Source organism: Rhynchophorus ferrugineus, unplaced genomic scaffold (assembly GCF_030347505.1).
Source record: "Rhynchophorus ferrugineus isolate W39M unplaced genomic scaffold, kcgeb_rfMv2 rfM8, whole genome shotgun sequence".
Classification (NCBI taxonomy): domain Eukaryota; kingdom Metazoa; phylum Arthropoda; class Insecta; order Coleoptera; family Curculionidae; genus Rhynchophorus; species Rhynchophorus ferrugineus.
This window is the reverse complement of record NW_027472587.1, coordinates 5,621,933-5,641,565: the sequence shown is the minus strand read 5'-3', so window position 1 is coordinate 5,641,565 and position 19,633 is coordinate 5,621,933. Positions and strand designations below refer to the sequence as shown.

The 19,633-nt window shown below is 31.5% G+C and overlaps 1 protein-coding gene across 2 annotated transcripts in view; it reads left to right on the top strand.

The window, feature by feature from the left end:
• LOC143200579 (uncharacterized) overlaps window positions 1–19,633 on the top strand; it is a 68,804-nt gene that overhangs the window by 10,957 nt on the left and 38,214 nt on the right. The window contains exon 2 of one of the 2 annotated variants that reach the window (XM_076411039.1): window positions 5,456–5,510. The exons of the other annotated variant lie outside the window; for it this stretch is intronic. Coding sequence (XP_076267154.1) covers window positions 5,484–5,510 — 27 coding nt within the window. The 5' untranslated portion in view covers window positions 5,456–5,483. The remainder of the gene's footprint in view (window positions 1–5,455; window positions 5,511–19,633) is intronic. 2 annotated transcript variants of the gene reach the window in all.

Genomic DNA, 19,633 nt, shown 5'->3' with positions numbered 1-19,633 from the left:
TGTCGGATTTCACACTCTTGCTAGGACAGTCACAAATTTTAAACAATCACAAATATAACTTTACGACCATGCCTTAGAAGGATACCAACCCGCGGCTATCGCAATGGTAGGAGGACCCTCCTATCGCCTTTCCACTGCGCCACCAAGCCGGCATCATTTATTTTATATTGTAGACCTAAGAACTTGGTAATGTACACTGTTGTCGTGTACTACACACTTTAAATGGCAATATCGGTATCGGAATGTAACAATTGAAGTCATAAGTATGTCTAACATATCTTCAGAAATAGACTAAAGAAGCGTTAAGGTAAGTTTTTTAGGACTCAGAGATAGATTTTTTCATAAATAACGCCTAAATTAGTAAAAAGTACATGCAGGGTATTATTTTCACATTTTTAGACTAATTGTATGCAAAAATGTGTTAAAGAGTATGCGTTTACAGAAAAAGTTGTTTTAACCCAAGCTCCATTTTATTCAGTAGATTTAACGCTTTTGGTCCCTGATTTATTTCAGACTTCCAAAAAGACTTTTGTAAAAAACTATTTTTACCAATCCAAGGGCACTGGGCTAAATTATTATCTATTTAATTTTAAACACCTGCCATATAGATCATATTTATTTTTAAAGAAGATCTCAATTTTCTTATTTCTTATTCCTATTGTTCTTATTGCTTATTTCAATTTTCAACAAAATGTTGCCTAATTTTTGTACCAAAACATCCACCAGCCAACAGCTGGATTTAGATATATACCCCTAAAAATTGCTCTAAACCAGTTCAATTATATTAAGTAGATCTGGCGATTGTGCTCGCCGGGGAAGTTGTTTGATAATATTGCAGAACAAAATGTATCATTTCAACTGAAAAGTCCCCGGCCTACCATAGTAAAACACAAACGAGATTTTTTAATCAACATAATTCCCTTCAAGGGTGATACACTGATTAGAGCGACCCTCCAATTCTTCGATACCATTTTTGTAGTACGATTTGTCTTTTGTTTCAAGATAGGCCTCAGTTTCGGCGATCACCTTTTCAGTCGACGAACATTTCTTCCCAGCGCGCATTCTTTTGGGATCTGAGAACAGGAAATAGTTGCTGGTGGCCAGATCTGGAGAATACTGTGGATGAGGAAACAATTCGAACCCTAATTCACGGATTTTGCCATCGTTTTCACTGACTTGTGACACGGTGCATTGTCTTGGTGAAGCAGCACTTTCTTTTTCTTCAAATGCGACCGTTTTTCGGCGATTTCGTCCCTCAAACAGTCCAATAACGCTATGTAAGAGTCGATGTTGATGGTCCTTGGAAAATGATTCCATGTGCACACAAAAATACAGCCGCCAAAACCTTGTCAGCCGACTGTTGCGTTTTCCCACGCTTTGGAGCGGTTTAATCGCCTGCAGTCCACACGGATGACTGTCCATTGAACTTCGGAGTGAAATGATGGAATGATGTTTCATCCATTGTTACATACCGATGCAAAAGCTCGGGTTTATTACACTTGATCGTCCTCAAATAACAAACAACTCGTCGTTGTTTTTGGTCAACAGTGAGCTCGAAGGGCACTCACTTTGCACAGAGCCTTCTCATACCCAAATATTCGTGAATGATATGATGTACACGTTCAGTTGATATCTTTAGAGCGTCTGCTATTTCATTCAATTTCAATTTACGTTAATTCAAAATCATTTTGTGGATTTTTTTAATGTTTCCGTCGGTAACAACCTCTTTGGGCGTCCACTGCGTTCAAAGTCTTCGGTGCTCATTTCGCCACGTCTAAACTTAGCATACTAATCCTTGATTGTTGATTTTCTTAGGGCAGTGTCCGCAAACTCGGCATCAAGCCAAGTTCCTGCTTCAACTGTATTTTTTCCCTTCAAAAAGCAATTTATCAACAACAGCAATTCCTTTTTATCCATTTATTTCACAATAACAAAAGTTGTTTCCCTTAAAGTGCTATAATTCAGAAACTAATGATCCCACAGCTGTCAAATTTATACACGCATCGTCTGATGGTTAGAACTAAACAAATGGATTTAATTCTAATAGTGCCATCTATGTGTCAGGGCGGAGACTTTTTAATTGACCCGTTATAATATTATCCCTATAACCTACAAAACTTGGCCTGTAAACTGTGCGTCATATCGTTTAAACGTATGCCGTGTTGCCAATACGCAACCAGATATTCTTTATTCCATGGAATTCATATTATTTGCTTACCCGCTATAGATATTTTACAAGAATAAATAATACATTTTTGAAAATTACCTTTTTTCTATTTTTCTATTACCATGAAACGATTCAGTTTTCCTTATTTGTAACTTATTGAAGAACCTTATAATTTACCTTTTGGTATAATTTTACTTTTCCGCTGTTGTTTTCTAAACGTTTACCCCACTTGACTTCAACAACTAAATTCTGTTCTAAATGCACATAATTAACTAGTATAATTTCTTCGTTAGAGTTAAAGTAATTTATTAACGTTACATTAAACGACCCGTTACGAACGAGGGCGTGTCCGTTGAGGAATTTCAACGTCCGAAAACCCCTTACACTCCCAGACGGAAGCGGAATGGATGTATACCCGCAGTTATATAGGTGTGTGAGCGTTGGGAAGATATATAGTGCGTGAGCTGTAATAGTGTTAGAATATGTAACCTCATTAGCATTGATTGAACAAGGAACATACAAATGAAACTCTTCCATCTATTTGATGAAATCTCCTACTTTTTGAGGTAATATCTTTATGTCAGACGAAGTCTGCTTTCGAATTTAACCAGATTTTAAGGTTGATAAGATTGTTCGTCAAGAGTAGAACTCCATTCATAAGAATATAAATAAAATATCACAATTTAAAAACAAATAAAAGTTTTAGCATAATGGATGAAAACCTATATCGCTCCACGAATATTTTAAAAAATGTTTGAATCATTTCATCTCTAAGGATAAAACTTGAATGTGTTATATTGTAGGCTCTTCGATTCCGAAAGAAAATGGAACATTGCTCTTTTTTCTTTCTTTAGTGTGAAAACTATGTGTGAATTTATTGCTCATTTGCTAGGTGTTCTTATTTACATTTCTCAAACTGTATCTATTCTAAGAAAGGATAAGTCTGAGGTGATTAAATTTGTTTTCTATCTTTATATAAGTTAGTTTATACAAGGTATCGTGAATGTTCTGTAAATGAAATATTTACGGAAGGAAGTTTTTTGTATCATAGAATAATATCGTATTCTTGGGCTTAATTACTCCACAGTATACCCTAAAGCTTATCTATCTTGGTGTATAATGACTTCCAAGCTATTTATTACTAATAACTGCAGTCAGTTTCTGCAGTGTTTTCATACTCATAAAACAACTCATAAAATAAGGAATTCAGGACGTTTAGAAATCTATGACCCAATGAGGAATTCCTGTAAATCAGGTATCCTAGCTATCCATTGTCATTGCCCATAATTGGAACGTCTATGGAAGGAATCTCAGGAGCATTCCCGGTCTCAATGGTGAATTGGACGTTTGGACGTTGATATTTTAAGTGCGTCTGGGGGAAGTCGGGCTTGACAAATATGCCAAACACATATACAAATTAGGTAACAGGTTTTAGTGAAGTACGAATTGTTTCAACAACGAGCTTATTTGCGAGATTTCAGTTGCTTCATTTGAAAACGATTTTTATCAAATAAAACAAAGGGACTTTAGTTACTATAGAAGGCTATTTTTCAGAGTTTCCTGAATTATCACTTGTTAAAAACAGAAGAGAAGTAAATTTTACCATTACAAATCTGGTTATTTCCGAAAACTGTTGTTCCATTTGAAGAAAGTATTGCACTTTTTATAAAAATAATTCTATTTTAGTTGATATATAACTACAGAATATTGTTTTAGGAATACATTCTATAAATTATTTTCTATTTTATTTTGCATTGTTGCTATTAACGTATCAGTAACGTATTAATTAATTAAGTACAATAAATTTCTTTTACTTTATGGCAATATTATTTCACATGGAGATATACAGGTGCACCGGAATGTCATTAACCGATTTTTTTTTTTGGAAAAAACCCACATAATTTTGAAAAAAGTATAAAAATTTATCTATTAAAAGTATTGGACAATTGATATAGTACTATATACGTCTTGTTCATCTTTCAGTCAATTTGTTGATGTCATCCCAACTTCTCCAACCTCTCAATAAGTTATCTCTTCAACTTTTTCGAATATGGCGAAATGCTGCTTTGCAAGCGCATGTCCCATTGATGCGATAGTCGGAGGGGGCAATGTCTGAAAAGTATGGCGTGTGCGACAATATGTCCCATCCAAGTGCTTGCAATGCTTCCTTGACCGGTTTTGCTTTATGAGACGGTGCACTATCGTGCTGTAAAATCACTTTGCCGTGTCTTCAACCCATTCTGGACGTTTTCCGATAAATGCATAGTTCAAATTGATCATTTGTTTTCAGTAGCGATCACTGTTAATTGTTTCGCCAGGTTTCAACAGTTCGTAATATCGCCAGTATAACAGTATCGCCATTCTGGTCCCACCAAGAGTATTGTATTGCGACCGAAATGATTTGGCTTTGGAGTCGATCGGCCGGCTTCGCCAGGTAATAACCATGATTTTTTGTGCTTGGGGGTTTCAAAATAAATCCACCTTTCATCATCCATCACTATTCGATGAAGAAATGACTACCGATCAATTTTCGATTTAGCTGTCATTGAATTGATGGGGCACTCAGCTTCCCATCCTTTTGACCTTCTCAATTGCGCGTAATGGGTCGCTAATCATTTCTTGGGCCACATTTAATGTTTCTGCCAAATATTTTTGAGTTTCTTGTTGGGTTTTTCTTAAATAACCCTTGTAGTTTCGCATCTTCAAAGTTTTACCAAAGTTTACCAGAACGTTCTTAGTCTTGTACATCGAAATCAGCACTTTTAAATTTTCGAAATCACGCATCAAATTTTTTTAAGGATAGTGTATGCTTACCATAGGTTTTTATCAGTAAACAATTAGTTTTAGCGGCTGTTTTCTTTCGATTAAATATGTAAAGTAAAGCATGCCGCAAACGTAGGTTTTCATGCATGAGATTTGACATTTTCAAAGAGACATAAAATCTATGACGGTGTTAGTTTCGCCAAATATAACATTTATAGCTTTGACGCTTGATGTCAGTAGTATAAAATGACATATGCGTCAAATCCTAACATTGCATACTTAAGCCTAGCTATCTATTAGAAAATCCGGTAAGGTCATAATTGATATTAGTCAAATGTGAGTCAAGTTATCTTGGTCCTTATATTCTATATATATTATATTTTACCACACATATACATAATCAAACCAAACCTAATCTTTTTTATTATTAATTACTAATCAAAACCCATAGTATTATAACAAGAGTAATGTTAGAAATATTCGAGACATTTGTCGCAAAAATATAGGTCAGTATTTCTGTTTCAGGATGTTCTGCTAATTCAAAGATTACAGGATGACGTCACGTTTAGCACAGATGCAAGTAAGTAGTGTAGAACAATTGCGTTACTATAAATATATAACATTATATTTATCCATTACGTCATAACAAGTACATTATTTTATTGGAAACTATTTCTTGAAATAAACTTTGTTCAAACAAATTCAAAATCTAGTTTAAAGAGATTATCTTTGATTGCAACTTTTAAATAGAATATTTTAAAATGTATTTTACTTCTTAATGTTACCTCTCAGTATATTATATCCGATATCACTAATACATGAATAAAAATAAACGAAAATGAATAAAAAATATTAATTTCAAATTATATAATCGATTTTATTGAGATTATGTAAAAGTAACATACGAATCAAACAAAAAAATATTTAAATGCAATGTAGAGATGGACTATATATTCAACTTTCTCATTATTGAACTGTTTACTCTATTTTTCTAGTATAATTACATATTTTACTTTCGTTTCCTATTATGTAAGAAAACTTTCATCTATTTTTCATTAGAAATTTTATTTATTGAGAGATGGCACGTGCTTTTTTCAATTAGTCACTAACTTACAATTTTTTCGGTTATGTGTTAGTAAGTGGTTTATATATGAAAATAAGTTCACAAATATGATTCCAGTTCTTCAGGTAAGTGCTTTAGTAATTTATTTACTGATTGAAATCTTTAGAAATATAATACGAAATATTATGCTATGAGAGATTTATTATATTCAACCTAATACGATGTACGAAGATATTTACCTCAAAATCAAAGGATAGCGTAATCAAAAATTAGCGTCAAGTACACGCAAAAACTGGTACTATATATATATATATATATATATATATATATATATATATATATATATATATATATATATATATATATATTGCTTTACCTACATAAATAAAAAAAAATTTTCGACATGTATGTACGCGCATAATTTCAGAACAACTGTACCAAATTGGATAAATATGTTTTTGTTGTATTAGTTATTGTCAGCATAAGATTTTCAAAACTAAAAATTAAATCTGAATTGCCATTTTGCATTAGGTTGTTTATCAGCATTGACATTTGAAATTCAAAACAGCTTGCTGAATTTTTTTAACATTTTAATCTCATAATATAAAGTGATACAGAAAACAATTAACAAACACTTAGAGATTGATTAAAACTTTTTTTTAATTAGCTTAAATCAAGATGAGTCGGGCATGTGCAGTTAAATGAATACCTTCAGTCAAAATTGATGACTATTCAATTTATTGAAATATTATTGACTATTCATGATAACATTGTAAGTATGGGGTATCAGTTGCCCCGCATTTGGTGTCGTAATTTAAAATAGAAAGACGAACATTAAAAATGCTCCTCATTATCAAGTAAGGCTACTAGTGTTGAGCCTTACCCTGAACCTTTGATTCGTATCCATCAGAATATGCTCTCAGAAAATATTCTACGTGCGATTCGTAAATCCACGAGTGACAGTTTATTTATATTACACCCAACCAAACAGCCATCAGCTATATTACATGAAATCAGTACATTCAAATTTAAAACGTAATTTTATTTTTGTTTCGAAATTAAGTATTTTGATTATATTTTACACAGTTCCGACATTCAACTTTTATCCTGTGCTCAGCGAAGTGGACAGGTATCAGTTAGTTTTCTATAATTTTTTCCCATCATTCAAAGAAAGACAACAATCCACCCATCGATCAATATTCGTATTTCTATCCAACCAAGCTACACCGATCTGTATAAATGGCAATCAGAACACCCCGGACACCCTTTGCAACGAAAGCTGAGCATTCTCATGCCAGAAAATTACTTTGTGTATGTTACCCGCTCTTGTTGATATTTTTGACATTAGTACGGCGTTCAGTTTGTTGAATCGACGTCGATAGATATCTGCAATAACTTTAAAACCTTGTTAATTTCACTTCGAATAAGTCCCGCTTCGACGAAGCTACAGATGGCTCTCCTCTATTTATCCATAATGTTATCAATAGTTACATTAGGTTACAGAAAACTTCTTTTTTGCATGGGAGACAATGAATTCGGAAACATTTCTTCAAACCAAGCAACAGAAGCAGCGAATATCTGAATTGCCATTTGGGAATTAGGTTGTTTATCAGCATTGATATTTGAAATTTTCACAAATAAATAAAACTGATCAAAATATATTAGAATAAATATATTAAGCATATTTATTTTTTTAAGTTTCCGCGTAGGTATTTTGCATTTTCACTAATTATCAACATACATGCAAGCATCTAATAATAAATTATTATGATAAAACTTAAAGCAAATAATATGTTGTTGAAATAAGATGTTAAAGTTGTTAAAATAAATATTTGTTTACGTCTAATTCAAGTGTTATAAACTATTTTTGAAAAATTGTTGTTGCAGCTGTCAAGTCTCGTGGTATGCAACAAATATTTATAAAACGACTCATCGTTTTTCATCGACACATAATGGTCATAACAATTAAATTTTAATTGATTCCTTTATCAGTATCGTCGGCATTTCGAATAAATTATGGAAAGTATTTAAGCATCCCGCGATATTTTATTGGGATATAATCAGAATTTTATGATCGCCTAACAAATAGCTCAATTAGATCTTGTGACATTATAAAAAAAGGAAAGTCTTAGATATTAAGAGCAATCAAAGAAAAAAATCTAATTTGTTTTCGACTTTCAAGGAAAAATGGTGGGTATCGTCGAAAAAACCAGCACCCCACACAACCGCAACTCAGTTTAAGTCGATAAACAACATACATTGAAAACAACCTTTAAAAAGTATCCGCACACAAAGCCACCAAATTGACAGGAGAATATAAATTCGACTTAACCCACGTCTCTTTATTGAAGGCATTCGACTGACTGGTTAACACATGTATTACGAAACATCAGTAATATGTAAATGCGGTAAAATAGTTCGACGTTATCACCTAGAAATATCTAAGAGTAAGATTGGGATATAATTATGGCACACCTGCTGGTAGAAATTGTTATAATACATCTTGTTATTACCAATAGTTCAGTATGAAATATTAATTTTTTTTATTTATAAATATAATATCTTATTACTAGATATTTTTCCAGGAAGTCCTATTGGTCCTTACTTAGTCATTAATAAAATAAGATTTAGTATCACTTTTCAGTGTTTTTACGATTTGGCACTGTACAACTACACTCGATTTGGTTCTGTTGAGTCTGGGAAAGGAGACGCTATATTAGTTGGAATCTGAAGGTCTCGGTGTAAGTGATTGTTCCTATAATATCTGGGTGCATCCACAATACTTCTCAGGGCTTTATTGTAAAATACCTGTAATGTGTTGATGTTGCTTGTCACAGAAGATCCACATATCTGAATTTCAGTTTTTCTGCTGTTTTCTGCTTGCTTTTTTATTTTAGTCTCCAATAGTAAGTATCACTATGTCTAAATAATGATAAACATTTAGTACATTGCGTATTTATAAAATCTATTAATGAATTAAGCGTCTAATTATGTTCCTTCTTAATTAAGAGCGATTTAAGTATTTATTTTAAAAGAACGGAAACTTTTTATATAATAAGGTTGCTTTCCGAATCATCCACTAGATGTTGTAGACTAAATATTTGAAATATTCTGTGATATAGATAAACAGAAAGAGATATGAAACGACATAAAAATGGAAGTATAAGAAAACGATATCTAGATCAATACTAACGTTCAGCTGTGGTACTATTTAATATTCCACTATTACGTTATAATTGCTTAGGGTACTATCAAGGAAAGATAAAAACAAAATGACGCAGGCAATATGATATATCTTAGAATAATGAGAAGAGTAACAAAACAGGCCTCAATATGGAGCTATCAAAGTAGTATATAGAAAAGACAACTTGGATGGTATATTCGCGTATAGTACACGAACGATCTAAGAAAATCTGGACTGAAGTTATTAGACAAAGTTAAAGAACTCCGTGTGAAGCAAGGAGATATTGAACAAAAGTAAGAAGGAATGGGCTCAATCTTAACTTAAAATAACAGACCCAAATATAATACATCCCCACTAGTTAGTAGCACAAAAGGTTACATTCATATATTTTTGAAACATGCTGTAAAATATATTTAAAATGTTTCTGCTAAGTAGAACGACCTTTCTCGCTAGTAGAACGATGTTTCTTTCAAAGCTCAACCAAAACTTATCAATTTATGGCGATTTCCCGTATTTGATTCGAATAATTTAGCGTCCTTTGTAACTAGTAAAAGTATTAACAATATTTTATAATATCTTGCTTAATTCCATCTTACCAATCTAGAAGTAATGAGTTTATTCGACGTTTTCGAGGGTATCTTATTTGTTCATCTAATATTAGATGTACAATTTTGTTGTTTCCTTTTGTAGGAGTGGTTTAACTGAACTGATTTCTAGTATCAATATGCATTGTCTTTAATCAAAAAATATTTTATGAAACCACATATCACATATAAGTCCGTGGATAGATTTTAGAGTATAAAATTGTTTATTATATCATTTTTTAAAATACTGATTTATCATTTCACATTTAACCAAGTCAGGTGTTAATGCTAATCAACCAGTGTAATCACAGCGATGTATATTTTCACCTGGTTTTTATGACTAAGCGTTGACTTTTTTCAAAATCATTAAATCATTCAAATTTATAAATATGAGCCTCAAGCGCTTACTTGATATTTTATAGTTTTAACCTATTCATTTCCATTGTACTAAACAGTCAGCAAATTATCTTTTAATTTATGGAACAAAACTCTCCTCTATAATACATTTATTTCTAAAATTTGCACAAATTTTAGATGTAATAAAACATTGGCAGTATTGGTGAAAGGTTCAGTTCATCGGTAACTGTAGAAAGCTACGAATTATTGTTTATCTGATGGTAATTATCCACTTCCCACATGCATAATGAGAAACAGAAACTCGTTAGCAGTTTTTTTTGGTAGAAATTAAAGGACGGGCGCCTTATATGCAAAACATCAATTTGCAACGACAACAGGCAACAATTACGCACAGGAAAGAATAATACTCGAAGCCATATCATCCAGTATTCGACCCAACAATAACTGCCCACCACGGTACCGATATTTAAATATGTAGGAACAGGTTAGCCAAGAGAAACTGGTAATGATTCATTTTTATTTGTCTTATACACAGTAGTTGTCAATCAAAATATCTAATATTTAAATCCTACTTTTATTCTCATTATATTCTACAGTTGATTACGACTAATGCCAAGTATCTTGACTTTTATGGTTTCTGTAGTTTCATCCATTAATATTGGCCTCTTTGTATTTGCATTTATATTGATCAACGATCTCTTGATGGGAATGGGAAGTACCATTATAAATAACTGTTAAAAAGCTCAATTTAACTGATAACGACATTAGTCACAGGACTCTTAAAATTGCATTTTCGAAATTTATTACTTTGTGATCTGATTTGAATAAATTAGTTGCTGAAGCCGATTAACCACCTTAGAAACTTATGGTGATGCTACTCCGTCATATCCCAATTGTCGGTTTTGACTTAAACGATTTAAAAAGGTAATTTTGATCATCGACGAAGAAGGCAACGTTGAAGAAGAAGCGACGAAGAAATCAACATTGAAGTAGGCAAAACCTAAAACTTAAGTGGAAGAAGATTCTAAAAGTTTTCTAAAAGTTGTTGTTTTTAAAAATTGATGCAGCAAAACGAAGCTGACAAACTAACATCGTTCTTTTGACACTATTTCGCCAAGTTATTTGGGTTAACATCTGAAGGATACCAAGAGGAATATGTTGATTAGTATATAGTCCTCCAATTCTTTTCGATAAATGTCTGTGGCAACTGAAGAAATGATCAAAATACATATTTTTTATAATTACATCTTACATTAGCTATTATTTGTACAATCTTAATTTACAAATTAATTTATTACAAGTGTATTTCTATTATTACACAAACAAGGCGAGTATAGGCTAAATACATCAGTACGTATTTCCCAAATTAAAATAAAACCAATGTGCTTGAACTAAAGTTAAAAAAACACTTTTATACACTAATCAAGTTCGTGTGGTTTGGTTTGCTTCAATCATCTGACTTCCTGCGTGTTGTCTAGTAACTGTTTTTCTTTCATGTTGTTGTGATTTAGCAACCTCAGTTCATGTTTTAGGGCGAAATCTTGGATCATTTCCTGTATCCATTTGATTCCGAGGTCATCGTTGGTTACGTAGCGATAAGCATTGGTAATTAATCTTAGAACTTTGTTTTGGGTGCGTTAGATTACTAGTTGGTTTGATATTTAAGTGCAGCCCAATATTTGGTCCCCAAAGTTCAAACAGGCGTTACGATTGAGTATAATACATATTAGAATCTAAAATCTTCTGTAGTTTTCTGCAGCCCACACCAGGTTTCATAAATTTTTGTTGTTATTTAAAATTATATCTCAAATTACTGCTTAATTAAGCATTACTGTTTATGACATGATATTAATATTTGAAATGATTGTACTATTCATATATTAAATAACACAGTAGTAATCGTCACACCATAACACGTACTTTGTAATACATCTTTTTCCAACGAGTTACCAATCGGGAGATATCTATTGTACTTTCAGTAGACATAAGAATATAATACCTACAGTGTCTATTTTCTTAAAAACCTTAATCCCAAACAAGATTTCCTATAATTCTTTCCATGTCCCAATTCAGTTTAAATAAATACACAGTGAAATTCACAATTTCAATAACTCCTATATGAATCCAAACATTTCGAATCCTAAATTTCACTATTTTGTTGATTTAATTTATCTAGAAATACACGAATCGAATGAGAACAGGCTGAACTTCATCCTCATGTTGATTTGATGATTGTTGAAATTCCCAGAATTCTAATTGCTTCTTTTATCAAATATTTGACACCAATTTTGAGGGTTATTTCTCTTACTTTCAGATTGTAAATGCTACCGTCGATTAAATAAATTTTTCTTGTGTTGAGGAAATAAAACGTTAAGTGTTACTTTTGTAAGTAATAAAAGTAGGCCAAGGCCATTGACAGCAAACCGAAATAATTTACAATTGATATTCACAAACAATTTCATTACAACTGAAAGCTGCCCAGATGGTACAACAACCAAGTACAACTGTGTATTTTCGTGTCTGATATAAAATATGACTAATGAAGAGTTTAGATTTCGTTATTACAACTATTGAAGAAATTTAAAATTTTTAGTTTACTTAAAACTATTTTCTTATAAAAGACTCACAGATTTGTTTCGAAATTTTATATTTATTTTATTAATACTTATATTTATTTTAATTTACTTTTATTCCCTTTTAGTGTTTTTTTTAATTTTCGTAATCTATTCAAGTTTTCAGGTCAACAGGTCCTGCTTATTTTCTGCTTTTAATGTATGATTCTTTCATTATAGGATGGTTGCTGTTAAATAATTAACCATTCATATTGATTTCTTTGTAGGTGAAGGTAATCCATTCTTCGCGATGTGCATGTTAACTATGTCATACGCAAAAGCTATTGTTACTACAAGAAACGTGAATCGATATGATAATTAAGCCTTTGCAGCAGGAATTTAAGATAGTATATGGGTAAACGTATTGCTTATTATATCTTTGCTACTATTTATTCACCGATGATTCATTCACCTTATTTTTGTAAAACTAATTTGAAACAAAAAGGCAAATACAAGATATAATCAAATATGTGGCTCTGTATTGAATTAATTATTACTTTCGGGCATATCTAGAATGGTAATCAGTATCTTCTATCATAAATTCAATAATCCACTCGCAACTAAAGTTTGGTGGAGATTTTGGAGGAAAAATAGCAAACAATTTAAACTTAAGCAAAATGAGTCTTATCACTTCGAAAATGTAGTTTAAGCCAAATTAAAACCAGCAGCAGATGGGTTTATTGTTGATTTTAAAGGTTTAATTGTTAAAATTCAAGAGTGTGTATCTAATTTTCTAAATATACAGTATTGGAGCAGAATTTGTGAAAGGTTTCTGTTATTCAAGAGATACTGAGTATCAGAGTGTGATGCAGAATATGGAGGTTGTTTTGTTTAAGCCTTTAAAACCTTATTTCATAACATTAAGTGTGTGCAATTCAGCGATAAAATGCCAAGATGTTGCTGTTGATCCACAGAATATAAAAACTTCTGTTACTCTATTTTATAAAGCAAGTAAAGGAGACTTGGATCGGTGGTGTCAATTCAATGTTGAACCAGAAGTCTTTCCATGGCCATATCTAAAAAAGTTATTTCGTGGAAAGACATTAAAAGAGCAAGTGTAGGTGTAGGTCATAGTTCGATGAATTTTCGTTAATTTGCAACTAATTTACAAAGGAAAATATAACGAGTTTAACTGCTAAGTACATTACTTCTGAAGACCACCTGTTAAAGTGTTATTTTCTATCTCCATTACTTATTATTTATAGGTTCATATTGAAACAATTTAAAAATACAAAATTTGTTAAAAATAATCGATTTAGTTTGGTGAGAATAATTTCTTCTTTCCGATGTTTCATACTGATATTCTATAATATAACAGATATATTGCGTTATAATGTAGTCCCCGAAGATAGTTCAAAAAGTTAGAATCAAACACCCTCCTTCTTTACCTGCGTTGGTATATCTAGAAACAGAAAGACACACACAAATATGGCTATCTTAGATGGGACACATGGGGTTATAAACTCTCAGATAATCCAGGCAAAAAGGGAGAAGGCAAATTTAGTTAGTGCTTTGTTAGCAGGAGCATCTGTGATGAAAACAGCGACAATAACCACGGTAATGGCATCATACACTAAACATGGAAAAACATTACCGAAGAAGAGGAATATTAAGCGAAACACAAAGTAAACTGATGGAGACCGACGAACATTAAAAAGGATTGTGGCCAGACAACATAAAGCTACAGTAGAAACCCAACACTCATTTGAGTAATACTGTTTCGATAAAACAGCACGAGAGGAACTCCTCAAAGCTAGCATTCATGGCTGCGATTGCAAAACTCTTTACGACAGAAGCCAAAACAAAGCTGCAAAAGAAGAGGTTCAACGATCATAAAACTTAGACATTTGTTTATTGGAATAATATGGTCCGACCAATTAAAGTTTAGATTGTTTCCTACCAACGGCCAGGTTTATGTATGGAAGACACTAAAATAAGTCTAAAATCCTGATTGTCTGCTTTCTATAGTCAAGCATGGGGGAGGTTCTGCTATGATTTGGACAGAAACATCGTTGTGTTTAGCTGATCCTCTCATTTACATTATTGGATGGATTACTGCGAATAACTAACATGCTTCTAAACACTGTCATATTCCAAAATGATAATGCCTCCAATAGAACAGCCTAAAGAGTTCAATTATGATTTCAAGAGAATCAAGATATGATCAAACATGATGATCAGCGCAATAAATTGAAAAAATTGCATAATTTTAATTAAATAATTGAAACTGACTCTTAAGACGAAATTATTGGGACTAACACTGCAGATATCGAAACAAATCCAGAAATTTGTTCTTTTTTTGTGTTAAAAATTTAATTAATTAAATTAAAAATTAAATATATAGTACAATAAGGACCTAGAACAAGAGGAACTAAATCTTCAGCCTCAGTCAGATGTTAGCTTAATTAGTTACATTATATCGAAGAAAAAATATTAAAACATATCAAAAAAGAATTAAAATTGTATCAAAACAATAGTTTAATAGACAACAATTTTACAAGGCTTGAAGAGAACAACCTCCTCGATAATTATCAAGATACATCCGCATAGAATAGATATAGATAGATAGAGATACATACATATAGAATGAGAAAACTACATTTTTTTTTGTAAACCGAGTCTGCCGTTCAATGCTTTTGAAACAAAAAGTCTAATTTTCTGACTTATATATTTTTTCATTTCCCTTCCTGTCTTTGTAATGCAGTCTAATTCTAATATTATTTCTTCTTTTTATTCTTTACATTTAATTATTATAAGATTATATTATTATGAAACTTAGTTTAACGATTTTTAACTTTCTCATTACCAGCATTATACGGCACTATTTTTACGGGTTTACTTTTATTTTGATATTTAAATAATATTGTGTAAAAATTACAGCCATACTGAGTTTTTTTTTAGTTTTTTGATTTTTTTTATAAATAAAATTATAAAAAATCATAAAAATGTCTGTAAATTAATTAAATATTTTTGTTAAGCCTATCAAAAGTAATAAAAAATTTATCCATTCTTAATTAGTTTAAAAATTGAGGATTTTTACCTGTACTTGTACGATACGCATTGGTAAACGCAGCCCCCGCCGCCAGCCATATGGGTACGGTGCTGACCAAGAGAGCAAAAGAGATGATACGTTAAAAGATCAGCTAAGCTGAAATTCTCTCTCAAAAAATTTGCTAGCTCTTAGACTAAAAGTTAGCTCGACGCTTAACTCTGGATCAAATCTAGCAGGTAGAAGAATCTAACATACAGAAGTTAGCCATGGCAATGCCCCCTCGCTATATAATCTGCAAACGATGTTGGTGGTCATGTAACTTGACATAAAATCCTGCACGATAAAGATGAAACCTTACGCTTTTTAATCCTTGTCTAGTTAAGTCTTTCTTGGTTTTATTTATTTTATTCTCATTCGCAGTAACAAGATTTTACTATACTACCCGATCAAGATTGCAGAAATTTATTAAGTTGCTGAAGTCGAAGCATTAATTAAAGTTAAGTATCTTAAAAAGAAATTAGCTCCTTAAACCGAACCAATTTAAATTGTATCAGTCCTTCATCTAAAACTAGTTTATACTATTTTTAGCAACTTTAAATTTATTTTTCATCACAGTACTTAAATTTTTATCATATCAGCTGCATGAACATCGTTAAATTAATGTTTACATGACGCACGCTAATCCGTATTTTCACAAATGAAAAAAAATTCAAAGATGTTTCGTTAAAACGGCAGTCTGCGTTTATTTTTGATTACGCTCCGTATCCATAAAACGAGTTTTGCAGAAATGGACAACATTCTTGTATGTATGATTTCGTTCGTCAGGTTTCGTTTTTAATATTAAATGTATATTCTTATTTTTTGAAAATTGCTGTTTATTTAAAATAAATCGTTAAATAATATATCATTGTGCACTATATAACATATTGTAGCTACTAATTTTTCCCATTTTTCTAGCAGTATGTTCATTGTATTTTTTAGATTATTTGTTATAGTAATCTAGCAAATTAATAGTAACAAGCTATTTATTTTTATTCCAATTTGCTATGGATAAAATGATAAAGTATTTATTATACGAGAGATATTTTGGGCTTAATATCTATGTCACTGTTTTGAGCATAGTTCTTGATAACGTTATGGACAGTTTCTATCTTCAGGTCCTTATGCATTTATCGCTACGAATGTACCATGGAGCAACAATACCCCGCAGTATCTTATTTTGGATTATTTATGTAGTATTTATGTTGTTTTGACTGGTACAACCCCAGAGTCGAACATTATAAGTCCACATTCGTTTCAAGATTTGTTGGTGAAGCAAAACATTTATTATATACTGACATGACTGAGTATCTACCCAATAACCAGTGCATATTTTGGTACTTCAGCTTGAGTTAATTTTGTTGTTTCCACTTGAGTTTAATATAGGGTCATACCAAGATATTTGGCTGTATTTCTATAGACTACTTCCTGATTTATATATACTGGCTTCTGCTTGATTCTTTCTTGTCCAATAGGGCAGGCTAATAATTTAACGCCATCCACTGTATGGGGTTGAAACATTCTCTCAAGGTGGTCTGCAACTCGAATGCGTTTGCATGATAGGTCTTTTTATGTTTCTGGTAGCAGCTCCATAGCAGATACTGGGCACTGTCACTATCAGCAAGTGGACGCAGAAATTAAGTCATGGGGTCATTTATTAGATGTTTAATTTCATGTCTCAGTTGGATGTAATATTATTCCGCTTAGTTTTATTTAACTGAGTCATAGAATAATAGCATTTCTTCCTCGCTCTTGTTTTTCTGATATTAGCTCCGGGATTTTGTTTAGGCTACTTATTACCTTTTAGTTTTTGTCTGATCTCTGGAGTATTTTGCCACGCTGAGTACCAAAGATTCGTGTTCAACTTCTTCACCTCAAAATACAGTTCTTCAGTCTGTAACCCATCTCTCAAGTTGATTTTTTCTTTTCTGCCTCTACCAAATCTATCTAATCTGTTCTTTTATTAACCACACAGCAATTCCTTGGTTTTGACATTATGTACTCACTTAAAATCAGCATAATCGGTGATGACCTGAGTTTAGTTCCATGTTTTCCTTAATCTGTATATAATTGCTTGAAATGTTTCTAATAACGTAGAAATTCAGCCGGCCTGGGATCTTATCAGTTGACGAATTCTGTCATGAAAATAAAAACAATGCTTGTTTTGAGGATATTAAAGAGTCTGTAAATAATAACAAATTATTTAATAGAAGATAAAATAGAAGTTCCTTCTTTAGAACCCTTCTCAAGGCTTTTCATCGATGATAAATGTTTAATGAGTGGACAAGTTCTCTGTCAACAATTTTCCTCCAGAAATTCCCCGTCTTCAACCTCCCTACCACTGTCGGGCTCTTTTCCACCTGATTTAAATCTCTGGAACCTTTCCCGCCAGTTTCTCACCGACACCCTCGTCACCATATACTTCTACTATCTTTCAAGTACTTCAGCTATATTTTGGGCAATTAAAAGTAGAAAACAAGTCTCAAAACTTATTATATCTACCCTTTTACATTACGACATTACGCTGTGCTAATTCGAAAATTGTTTTATATAATAAGTGATAAATATATAATGTTAGATATTAGCTTGATTTTTCGTTCGATAATTTCGTTTATATTTAGTCGTGAACATAATAATTTTACTCTTATTTCATTATTCATATTTATTTATTATTAATGCGGATATTACTTATTCATATATTCATTATATATATATATATATATATATATATATATATATATATATATATATATATATATAAATCTAAATTTTAAATAATACATAATTCTCTTCTGGCATTACAAAAAAAGTTAATAACTATTTTATGAACAGTGTTTTATAGGATCATTACCTTTCTCTAGTTTCTTCTTCCATAAAGTTTTTTTGGGAATCCAGGCTGTTGAACTTAATATGTTTTCTTTCTACCTTCGCTTACCCGAATCTATCTCATTATGAATAAAAAATATCAAATTATTATGCAGGTTTACAAACAAAACAATCATTTTATCTTGTTAAAGCAAAATTTTTAGATTGTTTTTTATTCCAAATAAACTGATTCCAATATCATGAAACCACTATGAGATTGTTAATATATATAATTGTGATAAATATTAATAATTTTACTAGCTCAGCTATAGTTTGACTTAAGTTTTCATGAAGGAGCACATCCAATAAATCGTTTTCATAAATATTCAACTCTTGCAACAACTGGCTTAACATTTTGTTTTTTATCCCTCCATAACACTTTACAATCACTCTACCTATATATTAAGATCTCTCTTTAATTCCAAACGTTATAAAAATATTGTAATATAAAAACTTCACAATTTGGCATTACAAGGTGGTTTTATTCTAATTAATTTTCAGTTTTTTTTTAATTCCCCAGAAGAGAAAACCGTTTTTTGATTAATAATGACTAACAATTAGTCCTCTGTATAATTACGCCATTCTTTCCTTTTAATGTTATTAAAATGTTGCTAATCATTTTAGTCATTATTTCTTATTTTTTTACATAATGAAAACAAATAAGGTAATTTTGTCTGTGTTTTTATAAGATTCATTCAATTTTAGAGCATTGTGATTCATTGACTGACTTGGGATACTTTGTAAAGTGTTAGTTAAGAGGAAACAAAAAATATCCTTTCAGCCACTATAACAATCCCAATTCTTGAAACAATGTGAAATGATTAATTTTGCATGATTCCGTACAATTTAATTTGATTTATTATTGGTTGAGTTTTATTTTACCATCAATATTTAAAAGTTCCCTTATTTAGTTAATAAAAATCAGGTCAATATAGATTGAAAACCGAAAGTAAATATCAATAATAGCATGGCTATTGAAGGCGTCGAGGTATATTGGCAGTGTAACG